At 46.3% G+C, this 16,749-nt stretch overlaps 1 protein-coding gene across 1 annotated transcript in view; it reads right to left on the bottom strand.

The window, feature by feature from the left end:
- Positions 1–1,307: 1,307 nt before the first annotated feature.
- LRRC75A (leucine rich repeat containing 75A) overlaps positions 1,308–16,749 on the bottom strand; it is a 64,578-nt gene continuing 49,136 nt past the window's right edge. The window contains exon 4 of the mRNA XM_071764804.1: positions 1,308–3,530. Within this exon, the coding sequence (XP_071620905.1) occupies positions 2,945–3,530 (586 nt within the window). The 3' untranslated portion in view covers positions 1,308–2,944. The remainder of the gene's footprint in view (positions 3,531–16,749) is intronic.

The following is a 16,749-nucleotide window of genomic DNA, read 5'->3' as shown; positions in this document are numbered from 1 at the left end:
TCCTATAGAAGTCAGTAATTTAGTGCAAGCTTCAGCACTGAAGGCCCTTTCTAGTTACTGCTCTTTCTTAGAAGATTCACAGATGTAGTTTCACTGAGGTGCTGGCACAGTCTGTACCTGCAGAGCAGAGCTGGATCAAGTGGTGCAACATCTGCACAGGGGGAAGGGCTGAGGGATGTGGGGGCTTTCTCCAGAAGCTCATCCTGTGCAATGCAGCCCCAGCTGATCATGCCAGGGTCCCAACCACAGCAAAGTGGGACAACTGGGACAAAGTGCTCCTGGGTCACAGCAAATCTGGCAGCACTGAACACAGAGCTTTGCATTTAGCTCTGCAGTCAAAAGTTGGGCTGCTGCTAGAAGGAGCCTGATAGATGCAGAGTATCTCCTGACTGATTAATGTGTTTCACAGCAGGTAGAAGCTCAGCTGGTGGGGAAATGTGGCAGGAGTAATCTCCTGGGTGGTTTGTGTCAGTGAGGGACTTGAGCATGCAACACATCAATAAATGATGGAGCACTCTAAATGCAAAGTGCCTCTGGTTTATGAATCTCTACAGCCAAAATGAGGGGTCCAGATGGATGCTGAGGTAGAGGAGAGCTGGCTCCTGTGCAAATACTTAGCAGAAAATAAAAACGTTGTGGCAAAAAAAACCCCAAGAGACAGAGGGGTGTAAGCTGTGCATAGGAAGGAGGGGAGCCTGGTGTTGAGTCTTGGGGTAGTGAGCAAACCACTGCCTGAACTCATAAAAAAGACATTTTTGAAGGAAAAATCTTTGTTTTGATGAAACTCCTGTGTTAACAAATCTCGGTGAGGGCTGTACTCCTGGCACACCAGGGCAATGGTGTGAAATGGTGGTGGTAGTATCACATCTTGCTTCATTTATACCTCTGCTAAAGGTACCTGATTAAAGTTGTAGTAATGGTGGAAATGAGGGGAAATGGGACAAACCTGTTCCCCCCAGCCCTGCACGAGCCCCTGTGGTGTGTTGGGTGCTGGAGTAAACATCATCTAGAGGGTCCTTGCTGCAAATAAAACCCCATTTCCTTCAGCACACTGAAACTGTAACCCTGGAGATGAATGCCCCATGGAGCAGGCTGCTTTTCAATTTTCTTTTTTCCACATCAGCTTCACAGACTGGTGATGTTTATGATGCTTCTGTGTCCATCTTAGGCCCACCCTGCAGAGCCCAGCCCATAAACCAGGCTATTGAATTGATCCAAAGAGACCCCTTTCTTTTTTTCTGAGCACCCTGGAGAACCTAGAGCTGCATTTCTGGGCATTTCAGCCTGGAAAAATGAAACACTGGGTCTTTATTAAACATTGTCATTTATTTTGATTACGGATAGCTCCTTTATTTCAAACAGAACAGTTTATTCACTGCAAAGTGTTTTTCATGCCTGTTGGAAAGAGTTAGCATTTAAAAAAAAAAACAGAGGAAAAAGCCTTTGGGTACATGCAAATCATACTGAACTTTGCCAAATGCATTAAAACGAGTAGCAGAGTCTCTTCTAAGTTACCTACTTGCATATGGAGGAGAAACAACCACTGACAGCATCAAGCCCCTCTGGGAAAACCTTCCCAGTGCAGAAATGTTAAATGAACAGAGCCAAAAAGACAACCAAGATGTCTGACTGTGTTTGCACCCAAAAAAAGCAAAGCCAGAGAGTCACTGCCAGGAAAACGATGCTGTAAAACTGGTTAGGGGAAGGCCTTTGAACAGACAGGAGAGAGCTCCCTCTTAGCAAAAGGAGTCATGTTTGGTCCTTTGAACATAAAGGAGAGGAAGTTTTTCACACTTTTCTGCCTCACCTCAGGTTCAGGATCAAATGAAATTCTGGTTCAAAAGCGCATGTTCCAGTGCTGCTGCTCTGAGGTTACCAATTTCCATCAAAAATAAAATCAAAACCATGTCTCGGGAAAAAAAGCTGCAAAACAACACTATAGAAACAAAGCACTTGTGGTCCAGGAGGACGATGGACACAACCAAGTGACCCAACACCCTTTCTGAGGCTTTAAATCTCCAGCTGGCTTTGTCTGCCAGCCCTCAGTGGCAGTGATCCAGGGATGAACCCCAGGATTTATTTTTTTTCCTTTTGTTAGGTATTCAGTGTTGTGGTCTCTTTTTCCAGCAACAGCAGTGAACCTGGAGCTGCTCCAGATTTTGCAGATAACTCCCCAGATTGGACCAAATACTCCCAATATTACTCATGCAAGCTCCAGGTACCACATTAAAAGCTCTGGAGTTATTAGAGCAACACGGCTGGTAGGAAACTGCATTCTACATGTGAATAAATAACCAGGCAGGCAGAAGTGCCAGTCTGATTTTGGTAAGGCTGGAGTGAGAGTGGCATCCAGCAGACTGGGATTTAGCTCCCCACCAGGAAAGCAAAGCTCTCCCTTCAGGCTGGCTCGTGCTGTTTGGAGAAACACCCCTGGTTAGTGTGTGATCAGACTTCTGTTGTGTATCAGCAGATTTGCTACTCATCAGCAGCTCCTGAAGTCAGGATTGGAAAGGATTTCAGGTTTATCTTGGCAGCATTCCTCTTTGGAGTGACTGCTGTCTGTCCATCACGTGTGGGAGAGCAGCTGGGGTCTGGGTGGATCCAGTGAGCCCCTCCCTGCAACATCTGGGCACCTTCTCCTGTTTTGTGCTCTTCTAAGGGTCTTGTGTTACACCACTTTGGGAGGTTACAAAGCACAGCACATCACTAATGTTCAGAAATACCTGGCCAGCTTTTTAAAGTACAAGTACTGAACGTGATCACCTTTATGTGTTCTTTGAAAAGAAAAAAGCTGACACTCATTGTACAGGAGGCAGGCAGCAGTCTGGGCTCCCACAGCATCCCAGCATGTGACTTGACCCTCTGCCAGGACCTCCAGTGCTGAGGTCTTGGCTTTAAGTCATCTTTGCTCAACAGATCTACCCGAGAGCCATGGAGCTGGACATCATGTCTGTGGTGTTGCAGCACCTTGCTCCAAGGTGGGGAGCTCCCCAGCCTCAACTGTTCTGTCTGTCTGCTGCATGTCTATGTTGTCAGTCTTGCCTGCTCCAGCTTGTAGGTCCTCTTGGCTCTCAGCCAGGCCATCTTGGCTCTCCAGATCGCTTACCTGACCCTCACCAAACTCCAGAATGGTTGGCAAGTTGCCTTGCTTTGGACATCGTCTCTTTAGACTGACCAAGAAGGGCTGTGGCAAGGAGAAGATGTCCACGTTGTTGCCGAGGTCAATCCAGGTGACGCTAGGGAACTTCTTGGGGTCCTTCAGGGTTTCGGTGAGGTCCCGTAGGATGGCTTTGGTGAGCCGGTTGCCGTTGAGGGAGAGGGTGGTGAGGTGGGGCAGCACGCAGAGGGCTGGCAGCAGCTGCAGCAGCATCTCATCTGTCAGCTCTGTGAAGCAGAGCTCCACCGTGTCGATGTGCTCCGAGCTGTGCTGCAGGTAGGACGTGACGCGGTCCAAGTCCTTCAGCGTCAGCGGGATGCCCGACAGGTCCACGGTGTTGTCCTGAGGCTTCCCCATCAGCACAGCTTTCAAGCTGCAGGAGAAAAGGGAGGGAGAGGAATGTTAATGTGGAGGGACACCTCTGCTTGGGATTGCTTTGGGATCCCTGGTGGCTCTCGGAGGGGGTAAGAACATGATCTGTTTGGGTAGGGTGGTCAGCTGGGTCCCAGCAGCTCTTCTGTAGAGGTCAGGAGTTCATCTGTGTGGCTGGGGGACAGAGAGATATGTCCAGGCTGTTTATTGACAGAAGATGGAAGAACCAGGGAGATCATACTCAAAACACCCTAATTCAGAGTGCAGAGGTCTTTTCCACAGCCACTGAAAAACTCTGGAATAAAGGAGCTCTCCTGCTGCTTCTAAAGGTATAAAAAAAGGTGAAGGAGCCTTTGATTTGATAGACACTTCTCCCACTGCTGATGACAAAGGTCTTTGAACAGGTCACATATTTGTCCCCTCAGCTGTTCAGGGGGGAAACTGAGGACCTGCACCAGAGCAACTTTGGGCCAAGACAGCAAATGCAGGATAGACACCTCCAGGGTTAGGTGAGTTGCTCTCAAATTTCTGGTGTGTTAGACTTGTGTCTCTTCAGACCAGGTGTTGAGGAGATGAGCACTAAGGAGAAATCCTTAGATAAATTAATTGTCGTGATGGCCCTACAGAGACTCATTAACATGAACTAGACTGGAGTTTCACAGGTCAATTTATCTTCTCGGGTGAATCAAAGAACATTATTATCAGGACCTCCTGGCAGACCAGCGCTGCTGAGGACTCCTTGCTAATGAACCATTCTGATTGAATTAGGAGGTGGAAAGAGCTCCGTGCATACTAATTGCTCCTGTCAGCTTGGAGACCTCACATCTCTGCTGTGCTGGCACAGACAGCAGCCTCACACCCAAGAGCCAGCTGCTGAAATGCTTTTCTTTCATTACAGCCTGAGCTGGGGAGCTGCTCTGCCCAGCACCTGTTGGGCTTTCAAACTGAAAATGCAGTGTCTCAGCCACTGAGCACTGCTCACCACCTCTGCTGCACAAGTGCTCTGGTGCCAACCCACCTTGTTTGGAATTTGTCATGCAGGGTAAGATGTTTCACAGCTTTTCCTACAACTTGCACGCTGAGCTGCTTGTGATCTGGGGGTGTGAAGGCAGCTGGAAAGCATTGGGCTTTTCCCCAGGGAACACAGGCTGAGAGTGGGGAATCATGCTGAGGTTTAATCCTTAAAAAATGCACACATGCAAACAACCTTGAATGGTGTTAAAGGTGACTGAGAACAGAGGTAGGGAGGAAGGTAACAAGGGTTATTTGTGCACCAAAGCATCACCTGAGTAACTTTTTCTGAGTAATAACAGGAAGGCTGAAAAATGCTACGATGTCAGTAAAGACTTTTTGCTCCTTAACTCGAGGTAGAAAGGACCATGGGGAGCAGGAAGCTTGGATCAGCAGCAGAAGGTGAGGTGACATGAGGTGTCCCCCCATGGAGCATGACTCTTGCACTGTACATCTGCATGATCAAGTGCTGATGTTAAACTAAAGCTCTGTAGTCATCTGGAGAGCAGTAATTGGGTGGTGGTGGTACAAGGTACCATGAAGGTGCAGGTGATGATCTGCCATGCACCTCCACTCTGCCAAGGGGATGGAGCTGTTTGCACCAATTTGGAAAGCAACTGCATTTGCACCTGGGGTTATGCTGTTGGCTGGATAATGTCATGCTGTGGAGGACTTGGGGCCAAGATGCTGTTCTGCTGTCTTCTCTGGGCATGTTTTTCCAAGCTGCCTATGAGAGCTGACTGCCCAGAGACTCGTATTTCAAATAAGGGGAAAAAAAGAGCATTTCTTCCAAGGTTTATGCCCACAGGTTGTGTGCCAGTTAACTAGAGAGTCTCCAAATCCAGAGCTCTTCTTCTGCCCTCTCTGTGAACACAAAAGACAGGTACTGGATGCCTGTGTCCCAGGCAGGCTGTAGAGACCCAGCCAAGCCAGAGTGAGAGCAGACAAACTCCTGAGTCCTCTTTTTAGACCAGAAACATCTCACAAAACATGACCAGGATGTGACAGGGAGGGGTAAAAGATCCCTTTTACAGTTCCCTTGGTGATGCTGGATTATGCTCCATGGTCTGTTTAACAGCACTTTGTTCTTACTCCTCCTTTGAAGCTCTTATTACAAGGAAGAAATGGATGCAGATGAGCACTGGGATTAAAGTCAACTTCCATCTAGATGCTTGGCTAAACACTGGGAAAACAAGCTGCATCTCAGCCATGGCTTTCTGACACTGCACTGTGGCAGAAAGGGAGGTGATTGCACAGGTACCAAAATCAGAGTTGGATGCAGCAGCTGTGCAGAAGGCCTTGGCCATTGCCTGGCTCTCAGATCACAGTTGGGCACAGGCAATCCAGTGGGAATTATTAGTGGGCTGAAGAGAAGAAACCAAACCAGCCTGATGGATGAGCTGCCCCGTGCTGAGTGGTTTTACTGTGTGCTAAGCAGCCACTGTGCATTACCCATAAGCTGAAGCCTCAGACTGGAATCACACAGGGCAGGCTCCAAACCTGTGATTTAGGCCTATTCATAGGCACACAAATCTGACTGGAAACATTAAAAAGAAAAAAACCCAGAAAACAAAACCAAAAAAACCCACCACAAATCTTGGCTCATTAAGTGTGTGCCTGGGACTTACACACATCAGCCAACAGTCAGGCTGGGACAGGAGCACAGGCTAATGAATGAGAGCTGCTGCTGCTCACATTTATTATCTGCACGGTTCAGTTGCTGATTTGCCCTGGGAAATATTATTCATGCAGGCTTCTTAGCAAAAGGCTGGCTAGACACTTTCTACCATTTAATTTTTTTTTTTAATTTTGGTGCCTTGGGGCAATGTTGCAATTAGCACTTTCCCATCTGGACTTCTCTCAGCAGAAAGACACGGTGAAGCTGGGATGTGTCTGCTACACCCCTCTAAGTCACCTTAAAACTAAACCTTTTGCCAAACTTGCACTCTAAAGCAGAGAGGGCCATGATGCATAATGGCTGTGGGATTTGTGCCCTGCTCAGAACTGGGCCATGCAAAATGCTGGAGGAAGGGTCAGAGCTTGGTACTCCAACCTCCCCAGCTCTGGCCATCAGGACTAAGCCTGGCTCTGCAAGGAGGGCAGAGGCACAGAGAGCTGCTCTTCCACAGGGATGTGTTTCAAATCAGTTTCCAGGGTGAATCTAAGCTTTGGTCAGCCAGAGAGCTGGGCCCTCACTTTTACAGCACTGGTCAGTCTTAAAGGTTATTTAAAATGAGAGAGCAGCTCAGAGTTTATAGGTGTTAACATCTCTGGAGGCTCTGGTAGGAATAACAGGACCCAAGAGGGGAGGAGAATCAGTCCTTAAGCACACCTCAGAAGCAGGAGAGCCAGAGGGCTTTTAAACAAAGTCACAAATCTATTAATGTTTTTCCTTGTTTAATGTAACAGGTTTGTTCATTTTTTATGGCAAGACAGGTCTTACAGTGCAAAAACTATTATTAAATGAGCCAGTGCTGAGCTCCAGCCAGTGTGTCAATAATATCCCAGAGCTTAACACATCTGGAGCCTCACTTAACTCCCCCGTACCTTGGGGATCCATTTCACTGCTGTGGTGCTGCTGTTACTGATGGTTCCTGGTTTGCTGGGTGAGCTGAAACCTCACACACACACACACATATACACACACACACATATACACACACACACACACACACACACACACACACACACACATACACACACATACACACACACACACACACACACACACATACACACACACACATACACACACACACACATACACACATACACACACACACACACACACACACACACACACACACACACACACACACACACATACACACACACACACTCCTTTAGCAAGCTCTATACTTGTCCTTTTCCAAGGTCTCCAACCTGTGTGTGGGTAGGAAGGCAGCTGTTCAAGTGACGTGGTTCTCTATACTGGTAATTGTTTGGCAATGCTGGGAAGGAAACTAATAAAATAATACACTTATATTTTTTAAAAATTAATGTTTATATGTTGGCAGCTACTCTTCTCCCATATGTAGTGCTGCATTATTTTTTTGGAAGCATCCCTGGCCAGTGAGGTGTAGTGAGGCTGGGGCCAGGGTGATGCCTTAGTAACAAGTTCTTCCCACCTAAACTAAAACAATCATTTAAATTACTTCTGTTTTGCTGCATGGGAGCCCAAAGCTGGGATCTTGCTGTCAAATAAAGTGCATAGCAGCCTTGTGGCTGTGATAACCATTTAAAAAGCATGGCTTTTAAAAGTATTCAGAGGTGACCTGTGTTTTACCCACCCCCCTGCACAGAGTGATGCCACCCATCTGCCTTCATGTAGCTTCTTGTCACTCTCTGCTAGTGGGGCTTTAATTTATCAAAACCAAGGAGGTAAAAAAGGGGGCATGGGGATAACTCCAGGGCAGCTCTTTTTTTTTTTTTTTTTTTTTTTTTTTTTTTTTTTTTTTTTTGGTGTTGGTTTGAGCTGCTTTCAATATTTCTTCACATTTGTTTTTTCTCCCTTGGAGCACGTACACAATTTCTGCCAGCAAGTAAAAGAGAATTTCTCACTTGGGCTCTGTCCTTCTTCCCTTGTGAGGATTTAGCTGATATCTGCTGAAAGGGATTGATTATTTTGTACAAACAGCCTTTTCACCTTGCAGCTCTGCAGTTTGTAGAGGAAATTCTGCAGAGGATGTCTCCCAACTCCTGGGTGGGAGCAGCCCTGGGCTGGGGGATCAGGGGTTGGTTTGAAGCAGCCTACGCTCAGTCTGTCCCCCGGGAAACAAACAAAGCCCAAACATGATTTAATAAAATTAGTTCTGTGGCTATTCTGAACCATCTCATGGAAATGAGGAGGATATTATGTTAACAAACAGCTGTAAAAACTTGTGTCCCTGCCATAAAGTTTGCCACAGAACGGCCCCAAATCTCTGTAGGAAGATCTGAGCATTAAACAAATCCCTACGAGCTTTGGTGGAGGATCAGTTACACCCACTTGGTTTCATCCTCACAATTTATGAGGATATTCCAGAGGGGACAACACAGATTTTGTTCCCAGCTGGAAAAAATATATGGGGTTTTGACCAATGTAATGATAGGTTTGGGTATACAGCCATGCACTAAGCCCTGATAAGGCTTTGGCAGGCAGCTGATTTATATGTGCTCATGCTGAACTGAAAGCTGTTCTGCATGCAGGCTTGAGTCAGATCAGAAAATGTTCCCATGAATGAGAATATTGAAGTTTAGGTTAAAGGCAATGAAAAGAAAGGGATTTCCTCTTGGTTTAAATTAATGATGTCTAAAGCACTACACAAAGTGGGATGTAAGACAGTGATGTGTCCTGTAATAAACTGTAATTGGGCTATTTGAGCCACTTCCTTGGAGGGCAAACAAATAGCTCAAGAAAAAAAAAATGAAGAGGCAGACTCAGAGTGAAGCATTTCAGTAAGAAATGTATAGGGTGTCATTGGTGAGAAAACTGCTGAGGAAAATGTCAGCAGAAAATTGTTGAACATAATAACTCATGAGAAAAAAAAATGGTCTTGGGACAAAAGACCTGTCCTGAAATACTGGTGGTATGAAAGAGAGATATAAAAGGGCTTTTTCAAAGTCTCTGCTCCTGCTTCAAATGATGTCAAACACTGGACGAGCTATTTTGGAAACACAGGGGAGGGATACAAACAAACACAGCAAAGGCAAGAACTCTGTTCTAATAGTGCTGACAGAATGGTTAAGCTCCCCCACCCTCAGAGGAGGAACAGGGACAAGATAATATAATTATTTAGCTTAAATGAAGTATGTCACTGAGGTGTATATAATAATAATATGGAATATATTCTATATATAGTCTGTAACAGAAAGGATGACTAAAACAGAAGATGAGAACAGACTGCTCTTTCTTCATCTCTCTTAATGTGTGAGCCAAGGGACACCCCCAGATGCTGAAAGACTCAACTCCCAGAGGATAAAAGGGAAGGAGTGTGTACACAGTGCTCAAATTAACCTCCAGCCATGGGATATCTCTGGGATCAAGGGCTTTGTGGGAGGTCCAGAGCAGACATGGCCCTGCTGTGGCCAAGAATACCAAAAGCCATGTTAAGATTCAAAGAAATAAAATAAAATCTGTATCTATACCTATATCTGTACCTATATCTATCTATCAATAAAGACTGGGCTTATGTCTTGGAAAGTAAGTATAGAAATGCTGTAATTCACCCACATGGGGCCTTTTCTCCTCCTTACCAGGAGCCCAGACAAGGGCAGGTGGTTTGATCCCATGTGAGCAGCCTGGTGCTGCACAAGATCCAGTGGCCCTGGAACCCTGAGAAGCATTTGGCTGATCCAGAGGCTGGGTAGAGGGGGTTACAAAAATACACATGCAACTGCCTGCATCTGTGTGTTGTGCAGCTGCTCTTTATTTAAACTGGAGAGAGGCACTACAGTCCCAGAGCAAAAATGCTTCTACTCAGGCCAGCAGCAAGGAAGGGTCTGTTTCCAGATTTAAGTTTTTTAAAAAAATAATCCTTTTAACAGGTCTGTGATGCTTCCTAGTTGAATACTTTCCTATTTTTCCTTTCTTTTGTTTAAAAATGCTCCACACTTACCAGAACATGAAAAATTAAACCAAAAAATAATGTAGACTCAGCCCAGGACTGGAGTTTCCGAGTTCTCCAAAATTTGAAGGCAAGGGATCACCACAGTTCAGGTTCACCTTTTACTCAGCACCTCAGCATGTCTGTGTTCTCCTGTGATTATTCATTACCTGGTTCATCTCGTTTACTGCCCCAGAAAGGCTTAGAAGTTTCTTAACAGCATAGTTTAAAGTCTCTTGTTTTTTTACTACCTGTAGAAATTAATAGCTTGGAAAGATTTCACTCCTCTTCTTCAGGAGATTCATGCTAAAGAGAATTTTTAAATATATAAATATTAAAATATGTAACTCTAAAGCTCTTTTAGAGCTTACCTATAAACACCTAAGAAATTCCTAAGTCTTTACTGTTAAAAGGGAAGCACCAGTGGGGATTGGTTATTTTTGGTCTCTTCTTGTTCCAAGAGCATTCCCAGTTTTGCTAAGGTTTGCAGATTTCACATCATAAAGTCCAGACATCCTCTTGTTAAGTCCCTTCCCTGCTCTCAAACCCCAGACTGCTCCCCTAGCCAGTCCCACCTGATGTGGGGGGGGAAAAGGGCAGAATGCACCTCCTGGAGCTCATCATCCAGGGGCCCTGATGTGTGACACCAAAATTAACTTTATTCAAGCCATTCATAAACCAGTTGTGGCACTGGGAATCACATCACCTCACAACCCGAAACAAAATCTCCCATTGCCACTGCAAGACCAAACATGGGGCTGTTTCTCTGATCCAGCACAGCATTTGTTTTAAGCATCTTGTTACAGCTTACCTGAGGGGAACACTCAATTTTTCTCTAATATTTTCTCTTGCAGCAGGATCCCTGGCATTGCTTGCAACAATATCTCCTCTGCGTGCTTGAGAGCACGGGCTTGCTCCAGGAATAGCTCTTTGTTTGGACCTCTTTGCTTTCCAAATCCCACTGAATTTTCTTTGGCTCCACACCAAACTACACAGGCCTGGGCCCTCTCCTGTTCCAGGCACAAAGCTTCGTAAGGACACGGGGGATTTGCTGGGAAGAGGAATCTCTGAACACCCAACAGCATCCCTTGCACCAGGAGAACACACAGGTCCGTGGCTTCGGCCACAGTGTGGTAGTGGAAGGACCTTTGGCATAGAAAGATGATGATCAATAAATCTTTTCCATCATGGACAGATCAAGTTGGGCATCTTTGATTGACATTTTTTACTAAATTATTCCACACCTGTGAAATGCCTCCACAGACTAAAAGCTCACGATACAAATGACAAGAAAAAGTAGTTTTTATCCCTGAACTTGTGCTGACCCTTTCCCTTCAGCCTCAACTCCTTCATCTGGACTGGTTTGACGAAGAGGCATCCACTAGAGAGCAGTGTCCCCAAGCCCTTGGTGCCTAAAAGCCACCACACCATCCCAGCTCCAGTTCAGGAGGTGGACAGCCCAAAAGCTGCACCTTGCAGATGGGTTCCCACCTTGCAGGGGACAGGATGCTGTCCCACCCCTGGTGTGGTGAAGGGATGAGATGTCACCTTGTCATCAGGTGTCCTACTCACAGCACAGCCCTCGGCTCTTCTGCTGGTTGTCACATGGGCTGAGTTACCTGAGAGCTGACAGTGGCTTTGGACTGCTGTGCTCCAACTTTGAAGACTCCAATATGGCTCTAAATGCATTCTAATATTCAAAATATTGTGTGTGTGTGGAGGAAGGAATCTGGTATTTTGGGTGCAGCATCTCTGGGGAGAAATATTACATGAAGAAGAGAACAGAAGAAACAGAGAAGAGTCTGTGTGGGGCTGGGTGGATCAATTTACTTTAACATCCCCCAAAATGCCTCTAATCCCACTCTAAATCATCTTTCTGAGGAAGGGAATTAAAGGACAGAGTTTTTCTTTGCATTAAACATTTGGCAATGTGATATTTGGTCCTCTTCTAATGCCTTCATCTTGTGCTAGCACAGGGGTGGAGTTGGGAAACCAAAGGGAAGGAAGGTCAGGAAGCTCAGGCAAAACCTGCAGGCAGGGACCAGGTTCTGCACCACCTTTCATGGGCACATGGGCTGCAGGAAGTGAATTCTGCATTGATTTGGGAAGCTGAGGAGAAAGATACCAGTACAGGGAGGAACAAGACACACTCAGCAAGTTATTTAAATTAATTTAAGAGGGGAAAAATAACATGCAATGTTTTGAGGCTTTCAGTCCAAACCATGTAAAACTGACCTGCTAACACTGGCCTAGGGGAGGACACAGCTCCATTACCCAGGAGCTCAAGGAAAGTCCATTTGGGTCCAACTGCTGGGGCTCACACCCAGGCTGCTGGAGAAACAGCTGCACTTGGGGGATATTTGGTCACCTACAGCCACTGATGAGGCCCTGCAATGGTAGACAACCATAGGGAGGACCTAGAGAAGGTCCAGTGGTTAAGTTTAAACCAAACAGACACCTGGGATGGCCCAAAACAACCCCAACTACTTCCCATGGCCAAGCTCCATCAGCAAACTCCCTTCCCTGCAGCTCTCATCCACTCCACAGCTGTGAAATTGCTGCTGCAACATCATTTAGTGGCATCTCTGTGGTATTTAGTAAAAGGACCCAATTATTAGACTCTTAAAAGCAACAGGCTTCTTGGAAAATGAAGTACTGCTCCAAAGAAGCATCTTGATAAACATCTCTAGTAAGGATAATTAAGCAAAACTCTCATTTGCATGCTGTGCAGCCAGCTCCTCCTCGTGGTCCAGAGCCGAGGGGCCTGGATTGAGATGCTGAGTGCAAGGAGAGTCTGTTGCTGGGGATGAGAACCACCCTTTGAGCCTTACAAGAATGAGGATTTTTCCCAGCTTGTTTTTAATTTCCTGTGAAACAAAATTCTAAAAGTAAGCATTTGGGATCCATCAAAATGCTTTGCTATAATTGTAACTCTATTTATTTATAATTATAACTCCATTTAACTTATCGCAAAAAAATTGAAATACCCTGCTGCTGGAATACTCCAATTTTCTTTCCCCAGCCTCCCCCCCCCAATGAAGCCTACTGATATACTCCTTCCTATGACACATTCTGCTCTCAAGAAACCTGCATTTTCCTATAAAGAAACTGGGCTGGAATATTTCCAACAAACTCTGCTCCAGCGTAATCAGAAACTGCGGCTGACGCCCCATTAATAACCTGTGTTTGCAGAGAAGGCAACCTGCACCAGTGCCAACTGAAAAGCAAGAATTGAAAAGAAAATAACATGTTGGGCTTGTTGCTTCTGTAAATGACCTCCTAGGAGAGAACTGGACCAGAATAAGAAGTTGTTCAAGTTTGCATCAAAACAAACAACAGTTTGCAAGCAAATAAATGACATTTTCTTTAAATTCTAATCCAGACAAGGAAAAAAAAAGGCTGAAAATACTCTTGGAAAGGGACTTTTTAAATTGAGGATATTAAAAATACCCAAGTAACTGGGATTTGCATGAACAATTCCCCACTGCAGAGAAAGGAAGCTGATGTGCTCTGGTTTGACTGGGAAAATGACCTCTGAATTGGGCTGTAGTCCTCAGTGTCCAAAGGAAAGAGGCCATAGGAAGAGAAATCATTAGTAAATTGCTCATAAAAGCAGGCAATTTGCTGTCAGTGTGCTTCCAAAGCAGTGAGTTGAAAGGAAGGAAAAAAGGAAAGAGCAGGAGCAAGAGAGGAAGGGGCTGCAAAGGGGAGGGAGGCAGTGGGACCCATGGGGATGGATGGAGCACAGCAAGGCAGGGCTGGCTCCAGCCCCTTCTGCAAAACTGAGATGGCTGCACCCTTAAAATCTTTCATTTCAGCCTCTCCCTTTGGTTTTGTTACCTCTTCATCTTATCCTTGCAAGGAGCACCTCAAGAACAGGCTGGATGTGACCCCCAAGGTGGGGTGGGAGACCGTGGCTGCTTCCTCGTGCCTCAATTTTTAGAGAGAAAGAAGTAATTTTGGCACATCCTGTCTATTCACAGATGATTCACAGTTGTTCATAATCTCCATCACTTTCTCTTCATAAGGGTCCTTTGGGGTGGGGATGGCCTGGGCAGCCTGAGAGCCATTGGCTCCAGATTCCTTCTGCCCACCTCAATCCTCCCTCAGCTCTCCAACCTGCCCCTGGGGCTGCCAAACAGCTACAAAAACCCCAGGAGAAGTGTACAGAGAACTGGAGGTATCAAACCAAACAGGCTTTCACCAAAGGGTTGGAGTTTGCACTTTTTAGAGGCTGTTTGTGTTCCCTGTTCCTTACAATGGGTTGAATTCCATTAAGAGAAGGGAAGAACACAGGATTTTTGTTGGGGGAGGGATGAGGGGAGAGAAGCTTCAACTCTGATCCTCCAGCTCAATTTTCTCATCAGAAATCAGCCCAAAGAAGTAAAAAAAAAATTCTCCCAACTGCTCTTCCTGCAATTAGAGAGTGATCAGCTGCCAAAGTGTGTGCCTGGGGCTTTGCTTTCCCTAAACTGTTTATTTTATTGGAGCAGAGCTCACATTTGGAAGAGTTTAGGCAGGCTGAGGTCCCCCATTGCCTGGGCTGCTCTGACGAGAGCCAGAGCACAAGAGGCAGCAGCCAGCCTGGCTCCCAGCATCCCTGCTTATCCCTCCTGCTGTTTGGGCAGATCTCTTCTCCTGGGCCAGGAGCTGATATTACCTCTGTTTCCTCCTCACTCCCCCTGATCCTTTGCACATCTTCCACTTTAACCCAAGGTGAACGAGTTTCAATCGCAATTTGCGCATCTATCGAGCCCCAGAAAAGTTCTGTTCTGCGTGGCTTTCAATAAACACACATTGCATTGGCCAAGAAAGTCCTTGTACTGTCACTGCCCTCCTTCCCTGCAGGAGTTTATGACACTCAGAGGGAGGAGATCCTCAAGGATCAGGCAGTGTTAAAGCTCAGGAGACCTGACCCGTGTGTGACCGCTCCCCCAGCGCCAGGAGATCCAATCTGCTTTACATTAACGTGCCCAGAAAATAATGGGTCCTACTCAGCCCGGCAGAACAGAGCAGCCATTGTAACCTTGGCTTTCATCAGCTGAGGAATAACAGGATACAACCTGATCCACTACTAATTCCCTGCTCGTGTCTTCAAAAGAAAAAAGGATGGGGGTTTGGAGCTTTTCCATATTCCGTTCCAATCAGAAGGTTTAAGAGTACCCCTGCCCTCCTCTCTTTGCAAGTGTAGCAAGAAGGGGGCTGAAAATCCTTTTTTATGTCCTGCGGTTCCTTTCTTTCTGCTGGACAGTTTCTGCTGCAGCTCTGCTACCTCCTCACAAAGTTATTTATGTTCACAGATCCTTCCCACAAACCACGGGGCAGCAGAAAGCGGCCACGACCATTTCTGGGGCTGCAAAGCCAAAGGAAAGAGAAGGGGCACTGGTGAGGGTCTTAAACTGCCCCAAGAAAAAGCTCAGCACTTCATGGCTTTTGGCAGATGATTTCCCTGCTAACGATGGGGATTTCAGCATTCATCTCCCCCAGAAAGATGAAACTCAGCTGATCTCAGAGGCGAAGCTGGCTGCCACAGCTGCCCTTCCAGCTGGCCAGAGCACAGCAGGCCACCCAATCTGCTGCTCTGCCCAGTCAACCACCACTGCTGCCCAGCTCCCTGCAGCACTGCAAATTCTGTCAGACAAGTAAGAAAACCACAAAAACCTTCCTGGACTTTTCCCTATGAGGCTGTGTAGCCTACTTGCTTTGCTGCTAAAAGACAGATCCCACTATCAGCGGAACCAACAGAACCACAAACCAACCACCTCCTCCAACTCAGCTGTCCCAGTGCAAACATTTTGCCCTTTTTCTGTTTCTTTGCCCTTTTTTCTGTCATCCAACACTGATGAGGTTTTGTGTCCCTTGTGCTCCCAGCTGGCTCTTAGAGGGGAATGAGTGATGCTGGAGTGATCAGCCCAACAACAAATCTTCCCAACGTAAGTAATTTGTCCATATTATGTGAACACACACACACACACACACATATATATATATATATTTCCCCGTATCTTCAGCTCCTCATCTTTGACATAATGAGTCCCATTTTAGCACCTAAGTGGCCAGTACAGCCCAACAGCCAGGGAACAAACAAGGGAACACAGGAGAGAACTCACTCCAGATGGGAATTTCTCTTAGCCAAGATGCTGCTGAGGAATAATCCTCATTTCCAACAGCAGGGTGAGAAGTGACCTTCACGAGAGACTGAGCACACAGGGAGACCAGCACACAAGGATGGCTTCCTCCCCCAAAAAAACCAAACCAGCTCCCCAGTCTGATGCTAACCCTGGACAAGAGGAGGGTGAAACACCTGAAAGAACATATTGCTACCCTGGGCTACACCTTCTGAGACAAAAGGATCAGTCTTGGGAGTGACCTCCCCTGTTCCCCAGGGACTGGGATGTGTCTGAACACAGGCTGCTGTGTAGGCAAGATAGGCAAAAGCCAGAGCTGAGAAGTAACCATGGGCAGGGGCTGCACTCTACAATTTGCTCTCTTCTCTTAGAGGTGCCAACCAGCAGCTTCTTTTGAGATGCAAAAGATCCTTCTACACTTTCCTGATCACTGCTGGGATGCTTGGCCAGGGCTTTTACCATTTTTCTCCATCCCATCGGCCAAGGGACCCTGCCA

The sequence above is a fragment of the Heliangelus exortis genome, chromosome 21, assembly GCF_036169615.1.
Source record: "Heliangelus exortis chromosome 21, bHelExo1.hap1, whole genome shotgun sequence".
Taxonomy (NCBI): Eukaryota; Metazoa; Chordata; class Aves; order Apodiformes; family Trochilidae; genus Heliangelus; species Heliangelus exortis.
The sequence above is the reverse complement of the archived record's forward strand: the minus strand, read 5'-3'. Positions and strand labels throughout refer to the sequence as shown.